The 10950-nt window shown below is 38.8% G+C and overlaps 1 protein-coding gene across 1 annotated transcript in view; it reads right to left on the bottom strand.

The window, feature by feature from the left end:
* Positions 1 to 7762: 7762 nt before the first annotated feature.
* The window catches only part of LOC118769363 (lysine-specific demethylase 4C-like), a 119866-nt gene continuing 116678 nt past the window's right edge, over positions 7763 to 10950 (bottom strand). The window contains exons 21-22 of the mRNA XM_036516396.1: positions 10554 to 10646; positions 7763 to 8433 (exon numbers count right to left, since the gene is read on the bottom strand). Coding sequence (XP_036372289.1) covers positions 8260 to 8433; positions 10554 to 10646 — 267 coding nt within the window. The 3' untranslated portion in view covers positions 7763 to 8259. The remainder of the gene's footprint in view (positions 8434 to 10553; positions 10647 to 10950) is intronic.

Below are 10950 nucleotides of genomic sequence, written 5' to 3'. Positions count from 1 at the left end.
GCATGAAATGAATAAATAACCGAGAGCCATCTATTGAAGTGAGTTGAGGGAAGAGGACTTATTTACAACTTAAAGTAATATGACAGCTGTGAATATGACTACCATATGGCATAAAGATATATAATGATATTCGTAGTGAACTCAAAACTACATTTTTTGATGTGCTTGTTTCCAATTACATTTAATTGAAATGAAACTGTATCCAATTAGTGTCAAATAAAATCTTTCAACATCCGTATTCCCATATGTATATAACTTTCACAATGAGGGCCCTACTCAGAAAACCATGGGAATAATGGAGCTCTTGTCTCACCTCTGTTGGGGTAACATACTGTCCACAGTGGACCTACCTGAACACTAAACTCTGCTATGCTCATACACAAGGTACAACACACATATAAAAATCATGCTAGCACACCTCTGAGTCTGAGTAATAGTAAAAGAAAGTTGAGTTACACTGCACAACAAATAAGGTTCTATTATAATCAAAATAACTATTTAACTAACCTCAGACCTGTGACTACTCCACAGCTTAACCATATCCTAGCTCCCTGTCCTAATGCTTAATGATCAGTTTGATCAGTGAATGTAGTGATTATGTTAAAAATCAACCAACTAAAATGCCATATAAGGACAAACATAATGATATCTAGTTTGTGGAAGACCATAATCTAATGAATTAGGCCCCTATTCACACCTTTACATACCTTCACAGATCTACTCTGTGCTTTAATATTAGCAAGGCAGCAGTTAGGCTAATTCAGCTTGCTCACCGTCCTGGATACACTATGGGTGAAACCAAGTATTATTGCTGCTTTTACTACTTTGTCTAAAGTTATGTGCTTTTCATCCGCAGGTAGTTATCATTAATAAGAACACGATGTTCCAAGGGAAACACAGTCACACTCAGAATATTGGGGTATTGATCAAATAATTTAGTCCAATTATCTTTTCATGATATATACCAGACAGCAGGGAGACTGTACATTATTTCCACTGCTAAATTGGCTTCAACTGAAGCCACTGCTTCCCAAAATTGCCTTATTCTTCTGAACATGGGTAGTTCCCTTGCAGTGGAAATTCTGCATGTGCAGAGAATGTGATGCTCTGTTGCCATCTTTATTTGAGGTGGTATCAGTAATGAGCAATCATGGATGCTTGTGGTTTTCATTCGTCTCAATGGTTATCCATCGAAAACCAATTTATCAAACATGCGCAACTCTGAAATCTATGGTAAAATGTCATTCTGAAAAGAGAGACTGATAAACAGATCATTATCTCATAATGTGGGTCTGGTCTATCACCTGCTCATACACCAGAGGGCTGAGGCAGTGATTAAGCAGTTGCCAGAGTGAATAGACATGCACTGACTAGCATGCTTAGTGGCTAGCAGTGTGGCATGTGTCTGGTCTTTCTCTTGGGGAACAATGCATAAGGACTGATTAACCGGAGTGCACTTTTTCTGACAAGCTAAAAACACCTATGAGGAGTACAGAGGCAACACGGTCGAACATCCTCAGGTGACAGCCACAAACGCTCCTGTAAGCCAGCACTACAACCATCTGAAGCGAACGCTTAATTTTTTTCGCTTTGTATCTTTTGTTCTCGCACTTGGAGGAGGAGGCCCTTGGAGACAATAAAAGCAAGTGGTTCCAAAAGCATTAGAACGCTAGACAGGATGATTTCATTTGAACTGAGCACAAACAACGGGAACAATGAATTAGATGCATTCAGTCGCTGCCGAAATGTGGAAGAGCACGGCCAAAACATTTTATGTCCATGTGGCCGCAATACAACCTTCCAGTTGAAAAGATTATGGCCTTCACTCTGGAGGGAGGGTTGTTTTAATTTAGATGCAACATGTCTTTGGACCACCTGTTCATGGCATATTACAAAATGACAGCAGCCAAAGGAGACCTTCAAGGGATTGTTTGGCAACTCTGAATCCTAAAAAACCTACTGTTACTGCCATTGTTTCAGCATCTGTGCATGTTTCTCTTGTGGACATGAGCTGAACAAATTGCAGCCACTCATATTACCATATTGAGTGACTGCAGTGTGCCTGTGGATAGCCAGATAACACCCACCGAATATACATTTATATGTAGTTTACCTCTAACCAACCAAAACAACAAATAAATATGTGAAGTCTCTACACAAATTTTATGTCATGTCCGGTTCACTTGATAAGAACCGAGCACACCTGTTGTTTTATTTTCATGGAAGTACAAATTCTTGTGCAAACCAATACCGTATTTGGGAAGAACTCAAGCTGTTTTATTGTATCTGGAGTTATTCAGATGGCTGATACACTAATTGTTTTCTAGTTGCAAGCAAGAAAAAGCCCCTCCTCATCCAAATGGTCCTTAATGTATTTCGTCTGTCCACTATGTGAGCCATGGCAGAAGTGTTACTAGTCAGACTGTAATTACAAAGCAAGTTATTTCTGGCCTATAACAATATTTTTTTTTCCGACAAGGTGATCTCACATCATGATGGATGCTGTACCTCATGTCCTGTCAGCATTGCCAAATGGAAAAAATGCTGAGTTTTTAACAGCACAGAAAAAAGCAGGGGTCAAGTCAACTGGCTCAGTTTCAGCTTAAAGTCATTCATGTTAACTGCAGAGTTACCTTTAAAGACTTTGCACTAAGATGCACTTTTCATTCCAAACATCTTTCACTCATTCATGGCATATACCTCAAACATTATCATGACACTTGGCGCAAGCAGCAAATCGTATCGTAGGCTTTTCTTTCGAAGGGGTAAAATGAATATCATTTACAACAGTTTGTTTCTCTTGAGGGCCATCCTATGGATGAGTATAAAACAAGGTATTGTCTACCATGCACAGAGCATGTTGTGATTTGAGGTAAAATCTCTATTAAAAAAATGACAACACATGCTTCTATCCTTCTGCAGACAGAGGGAGCTTGGATGGCCCTTCTGTGTTGTCAAGCCTATCCTTGCCTTGTCTGTTTCAGTGCAAATCCTTATTAAATTTTCCTGATAGTACAGGGAAAAGGCTCTCTCTCTATCTCTCTCTCTCTCTCTCTCTCTCTCTCTCTCTCTCTCTCTCTCTCTCTCTCTCTCTCTCTGTATGTGTGTGTGTGTGTTTGGGGAGAGAGTGTAGATGCAGCTTTTTCAGGCAGAGACAATAAGGGATCGTAAGAAAGAGAGAGAGAAAATTAAATCTACAGTCTAGGCTGATTACAAAAGCTAATTATGTGACCCAGGACAGAGCAGTATTCCCAAAATGAGGAGCTATGCTGTCAACCAAGAAATGAAGCCATAGGACACCACACGTAACCTCTAATGTTCATGGAAGTCATAGCCTATAACTGCTGAGTTGGGTGGTCATGTAAGGATATTTTCTGTCTTTACGGTTCAAGGGGTTTATCTCAGTTGAATCCGCATAGAGCACTAATACATAGAGCTGATAGATTTATCTTTCAGTACCTAGCTGAGCTCTATTAGTATTAATATCATGATGGTCTCAATATCATTTCATGTTTATTACGAGAAGGCAATTTGTGAAGAGGCAGAATGATATTTCACTGATTAGGAAAAAAATCTATTGGTCAAATGGTAATTGAGACATGCGGTCTGTACTAATATCATGTTTTTGTATGAATTTAATAGACATCAATTTTCCGGATTATGGAGGACATTTCACTGTGCAAACTCACTGCAAGTCAGTGAAAGGATGAGCTACCAGTACCAGACAAGAGGATCAAGCAAGAAGACAGACCATAATGAACGCAATGCACTGGAGCTGAGGCTTCCTGTGAAACAAATAGAACAAGTTCAATTCAGAGCTTTGATCAGGGCCTTCAGTCAAACCAGAAGATAACATTTTTTGTGATCGCTGTCACCTAGCTGATGTACCGCTCTTCAGAATGTTTCACAAAACTCTCTCTTTCATGAGACAGGCCTTCCTTTAAAATGTGTCCTTCCTGAAATATCAAACGATTACTGTTCCTAAGAGTTTGGAGGGGGACACCTACAGTCAACTGCATTCACATAACACAAATATTCAAAAAGGTATTCCATTTGTGTGCTCCGTGTATTGAAAATTAGTTCAGTGGTCAAAGTGAATGAACTCAATGATAAACCTTCACATCAAACTGGAAAAAAAAAAAACAATCGACAATGTGTTATGGATGAGTTTTCTCCATTTGGGGAAGGATATGAAGAAACCCATGTCTATTACAGTCCTGAATGGACTGAAAGCTTCATACATTCATTGGAATAATGAAGACCACAAACACATTATCTGTATCAAATGCATTACAAAAATCACTCTGAATAGGACTTTGTGGCTCTAAAATCTGTTTGGAAGGAATAACATGCTTGGGAAGAATATTTCAATTCTATTCTGAGGTATAAATTGGATAATAAAAATCTAATAAAATTGCTCAATTTATACTAATGTATAGAATTTTCAACAAAATTGATAACCTGTGCAAGCATGCAACAACAGCTGGCTCGTAATATAAATAACTCAAGATGTTGTTAATGCACCTCTTGGATTACCAATTCAGCTATTCCTGAATCTTCTGCTTTGCTAATGTAGGACTAGCTGTAATGTACTAGATGGCATATCCTACACATTCCGACTATGTTTTGAAAGTAATCATATGCATTGTTTGCTTGAATGCTAATGCTTCAGGGCAGACATGTTCTTTATGAATTGTGTCTCCAAGGCTACACAGTACACGGCAGCCAAGCGGCAAATTGTTTTGCCAGTTTATTTGCAGTCCTCACAACTACAGTGCACCTACATAACCAGTCTTAAGTCTCTGAATCCATATACAGTCTTGCAAGGACGTTTCTAGCTATTGAAAAGATCCGGGGGCTAAGTCAAGCTTGCCTGGGGCTTGTCTATTTTTCTGAAGGGAGGTCGGCATCGGTAGGTTGGGGAAGTTATATCTACCTTTATAATAAATAAATATTATCACACCTTCGGACGCTGCAAGTCAAGTTCCACTCTGTTACACAGTCTGTCTGTTGTTTTGCTGTATACACCTTCTTTTTCGGGTGACCATACTCGGGGCTAGGCTTAAAATATTCACGGCTAACAACGCCACAGCAGTCTTGTATGGAATGTGAACCTCCACGGGTTTTAATTGGCCAGCTAGGTCTCTAACAAAGCTGTTTGTTATCTCTTGCCATTTGAGGGGGAATTGGCCAGCTGCAAAGCATATCTAGCGCTTCCACAATGTCAATTCAAGGCTCATCTGAAAAAACCCTGCGTATGTCTTTCTCCGCACCTCCATCTGCTCTACCTCTGTGTCTGAGTCTCCCTTCACATTGTTTTTTTTTGTGTGTGTGGATGCTGCTGTTGTTGTATGTTAGTAAATTATTTTCATGCATTTTTGTTGTTTACTTTGATCTGTTGCTGTGCAGCAACTGCGTGAATCCCTTTACTGCACACTCTGCCTCGATCTTGGTTGATCCACAAGGCTATTAAAGACTAAGAAACCTTCCCAGTTCACACAATGGAGAGGACGTGTCAAAGGATGGATTCAGAGAACCATTTCAGCTTTCCCATCATTAATTCTTTTCTTTTTCGCAAAAGACTGGTGTTCCACTGAGGTTCTCAACCTCACTGAATTACACAGGCAACCTAGGAACCAGATGAAGAGGCTAAACCTCTAAAGCCTTTAAGGATTCTGTTTTGGCTTGGGCTGTGTACAGTGTGATATGCACAAATATAATAGGACGTGTATTTTCACCTCAACTTTGGAGACAGATTTACGTGCAATTTTCAGTTTTATTGTTGGTTTATAATGGACTTTCTGCCTTTCTAAAACTAATATGCTCATCTCCCTAACCCACTGGTCAAGACAAAACAAACTGTATGGAGGTGGAGGCCTTCTACGACTGACATTTTGCAAGGGTTAAATGGTTGAACAGAATGCTTCTTTCTTTTCCTGTTGCAGGGTAGGAATCCACTTAAAAGTTAGTGATCGATGTGCTGGAAACAGTTGGCGTGCTGCAATCAGCGTTCAGAACAGGGAGCACTTCCAAATCACATACATTAAAATGTAAATTTAAGATGAAATAGCGCCAAACTCATTTAACGTAAATGATTTGATGTCTGTTGATATCAGCATTCAGCGCGTCCCCTTATCAGGGCCGTGAACGTTTCAGTTCACAAGCCATAAGACATCAGATATTTTCCTTAATCCCCATTTTTGTCAAATATTTATTCAAAACTTACTTTTTAGTTTACATGTCTTCTCTCCTGAAAGCCTTTTTGAGTTTTTTTGGCAGATTTCTTCATAGAGGTCAGAATCCTAATACTGAGAACATCTGGGTCTCATTTGGCCTCCAATTCCAAAAGTTCAGGAGTACAACATCTTTACTGGGAAGAACCCTCAGATAACTTTGGGTAGGATGTGAGCATAAAATAACCAACTGTCAAGACTGCGGGAAGAATATTTATGAAGACCGTTCTAAGTCCAAAATACCCAGTTAATCTCTTTAAAGACAAATCATCCTCTTTTCCTCCAAATGTACTGCTTATCAAGACCAAAGTATAAGGCATCCCTAAAAAGTAATGTCCCATAATAAATAAAATAGTATTTCCTCAAGAACACTTTTAATTTCATTTTCCAAAGTAGTATAAATCCAGTTCCATAGCCAAGTCCCATAGCCAAGATTTTTCCCCAACACATTTGGTAGGTGGGAAAAAACAACCAAAGCATTACTCTCTTGTCGACCCACCTACATTTCACTGTACATGATATATTACTCATAATATATTTTCCATATTCATAATGTTGTGAACTGTCAGTAAACAGGCATCTGAAAGTCAGGCCATGCAGGCCCCCTACCTTCTTTTTTGCATGTAAATGAATGGATACTTACAGCTTGCTTTGCACACAGTGGGCAGAATGACTGGAGGCACTGCTCTGGCCGAGCAGCCACTGGGGTTTGCTGGTTTTGCCAGACAGGGTAACGCTTTTAATTGACCTGACAGAAGATGCATTCTTATTAGTACTTAAAAAAAAAAAGTGAAACATTAACATTAAACATTAATACATCACTGCACTTTAAGATGACTTTGTACAAATGTAACAGCATTTTCATCCACTGGGAAAAAGCCTTCTGAATAGCTACATCATTAGCTTCCTGTCAGACACTTGCTGGGCTGTCTGTACTTACTGAATAGAAATAAGCTATTTTTATTAGTAGTGCAAAACACATGGTTCAAATACGGATGACTCAATCACCCATTACAAACAAAACAACAATACTGTAGGGCCTCCTTCACTACTGTTTGTTTTCTTACAAGCACTGCCACATTTTCATTCCCGCGTTCAAAGTAGGTGACTTGATACCAGAGAGGCTCCTTTCATTTTTCTGTCAGATATGTCTGTTCAGGCTCAATTTTGCAACATTTAAACTAAGGGTAAGACATAAAATCTTTCTTTTCTCCAGATTTGCAGATTCCCAGTGGATATTCTGATAGGCTGGATGTGAGAAGGGCACTTATTTGTGGAAGTACTGTACTGAATACATTTTAAATACATGTAAGTTAAACTGAATCAGTGAAATATACAATAAATATGTTGTGAAGTGCAAAAAAATTCCATCTTTATCAGGTCTGAAAGGCAAAACTGAATTTTTTTATTATTTTACATTTTTCTGTTAGTCAACAATACATTTAAATTGTAAACCCAAATAAATTATTACAAAAGAGGATTAATTTAATATACAAATCTGATGATGTACTTTATATTCAACACGGCGACTTCGCAATTCGCAGCTTCACATATCAAATAATTCACAAATTCCCCAGAAGAGGCAAGAAACAGTAGTGGGTAATGCTGACCATGCAGAGGGGGAAAAAATGTCAGTAATACAGTATATATAAAAGGAAACTTCAGAGCTTACACAAGGTTAATCACCATTCGTAAAACAAGCATCAGGGGGTTGGTCAAGAGCTTAGTCAGTTTAGAAAAGTTTGGGAATTCTTGAAATATACAAACAAAAACATTCTTTTTAGGCTTTATAATTTATTTAGAAAACATTATGCAACAAATATAGATTCATTTATTTATTTTTCATCTTCCCTGACAGATGTGAAAGCATGGGGGAGCCATTTATGAATGATGCGCCGCCTGATGGTTCATCGTCCTTCAGAAAACTGCAGTCGCGGCTGTTCGCTCTGTAAAAGCCCCTGGGCCTTCCTTCCTCGCCCTGTAGTGCGTTTGCCTGTCCCTCCTGCTCGGGAGGAGAGGCGTCTCCTCACTTCCCCTTCCCGCTCCTTTGATCGCCCGCGCTCTTCGAGGACACGCGGCAGCCCAGGTCGGCTACGTAGTCCTTCTGGAAGCGGGAGTTGGGCGTCCGCTGCCGCTTGGTCTCTCCCTGGATCATGGGCGTGTAGAAGGCGTCCTGGAACCGCATGCTGGAGGCTGTCGACTGCAAAGGGAAGGCACCCAGAGATAAGGAAAAACTGAGAGAACAGAGATGTCCATTCTATTCATATCACATCATATAAAACCAATTCAATTTCTCAATAATCCTTACCTATATCCAGATGCAGACTCTATAAGGTGCATCAGAGACTCTGTGACTAGCTAATTTATGTCTTCAGTCATTAAAACTTAGCAGTAAGTTAGTTAGTACAGTATATGTCTACAATTATTTCAAGTCTGACTTTACATAAAGTGGATGATTTACCAATCACATACATGTTTTGGGTCCATAAATAATTACTATAAACTGCAGGCATGTGCCGTTTAACTCCTTTGATATAATTTTGTTCATATAAATATTACTAATGACATAATGAAAGATGAATGGATTTGCCAGGAATTTCACAGCTGCTATAACAGGTAAAAGTACATTATGAATTTTTGACCATTACAAATTATCTGCTCAATGTTAAGTGTACTGAAGGAGCTTGTTCAAACAATGCTGGACCACTCTGAGCCTGCTGCTAACAAAGTAATATATTTGTACAACAGCAGTTTCTCTCTATACCCTAAAGGTTTGATCTTAATGCTTGAGTATACATTTATTCGTACTGGTAACTGCTGGGTTGTTAAATCAAATGGCTTACAAAATGCAATGGGCTTGGAGCTGATGTAACGGTTAACCGTCTGCCCGTGTGGAGGTTTTGCTTGTGTGTCTTCTTCTACTGTAGCACGTTTTGGCATTTTGAATATGCACAATAATTATTTGGCAAAACCTCATATAGTCTGTTGGCAATTTACTTGCAGCTACTGTGGAAGAGTCTTCAGTTGCCATAAAACATTAGTTTACTTCACATTGCCACAACGGTACTGCAACATCAACAGATGACAATCTGTTCTTACAAAATACCTTGTTGTGGCGTAGTAAGCATGAGGATAGATTGGGTCTATTTTTTGTCCTCTATCAGTATCATGTTATAACTAGCTTCAGCACCATACCTGTTCAGCTCAGGGAGAAGCAATTTCTCATACCATACTGTCAAGAATAAATAGGCGCTTACAGATATAAATTAGCAAAGAAAATCCTAAACATGGGAAACAGAAGTTAGACAAACTGCTCCATTATAACAGCACGGTAAATGCTACAGAGAATCCACGGAGATCAATAGCGTACAATGGTGGATTCCATTACCATTCAACATAATTTCCAAATAGGGTACTACAACAGTAGAGAAGATGGATCACACCATTATGAATACTAGTAAGCACAATTAGGCTGTGGATGAAATGTGTGTAACCTGAAGAAAAACAAAAAAGTGTGTCATATGACGATGGTGAAGAAGGGCTTCCATTCCCCTCCACATACATTCACCTCTGAATTCAATTATGCAGGAATGTGTGTTGGACAACAAGCTCTTAATTAAAGCCACATTGATGAGGAAACAATATTGTACATTGCGTGTAATAGTAAGACATAAATCGCCCCTGCCAACAGCAGAGGTGTGCCGAGTTGTACGACTCGCTTATAATCAGAGACTATTAATCAGAAAGAATGTCTTTTAAAATGATGCCAGCCTCATTCTTTACCACTGCCTTGTAAATGACCATATGTCAACTTCCACACAGCAATCAAAGAAGTCAAAGAATGAAATGAAAGAGGAAGACAATTTGGGTATTGAAAAAAATAACAGCAGGTAATTTAAAAAATCTGGACTATTTCTTTTCATAATTGGCAATGTAGTGAGGAATATTCATACGTAATTCCAGTATCAGTGTTCATACATGCAAAAGCTTTGGAGAAAATACAAATCTTTTTATTGACCTGTATTCAAATAAAACTTTGTCATTAACATTGAAAAAAGCTGTTTTATACAACGATACATTTTTTCTTCTCAGTGACCTCTGAATTCGCTGAAATGTTTGAGAAATTGAGACAGTTGCATTAAATTATGATTCAAAATTGAGGACAAATGTGGGTTCAATCAAGACCTTCATCTGCAAAAGGTAATTGTGCCTCAGAATAGGCAAAAGTTATTATACCACGCACACGTGGAAGGCTCTCAGCATCTTCAGCAGAAAATCACTGAAAAGGATATTTACTTACAGCACTTACGAGATACTTACAAGACGTCCTTTCACTTTCTTGGGAAGGTCTTCATCAAGGGTGTAGACGTCTTCTCGTTTCGCCAAGACCTGGGAACCATCTTCAAATTCCACCTTCAGCAAACAAATAATGTATAGTTTACTCAATCATTACATTTAAGAGACGGTCATTCAGTCTGACTTAATGATCACAAGCAGACAGCAAATGGAACCTCCATCTTCTATACAGTTCACAAGGTCCCTCTTTTCCACCACTAGTGCACAACGGTTTACATTACCTACGGCTCATGTTTTGCTTCATTTGCCCTGTTTGCTTTTCTCCATTGTGCATAATGCAAAGGATGAGTCACCAGTTAAAGTTTTCTCGCAGCTCTTATGAGTGCTTTAAATATAAAAATCTGTACTCTCAGTAAGACTT

Source organism: Megalops cyprinoides, chromosome 22 (assembly GCF_013368585.1).
Source record: "Megalops cyprinoides isolate fMegCyp1 chromosome 22, fMegCyp1.pri, whole genome shotgun sequence".
Classification (NCBI taxonomy): domain Eukaryota; kingdom Metazoa; phylum Chordata; class Actinopteri; order Elopiformes; family Megalopidae; genus Megalops; species Megalops cyprinoides.
The sequence above is the reverse complement of the archived record's forward strand: the minus strand, read 5'-3'. Positions and strand labels throughout refer to the sequence as shown.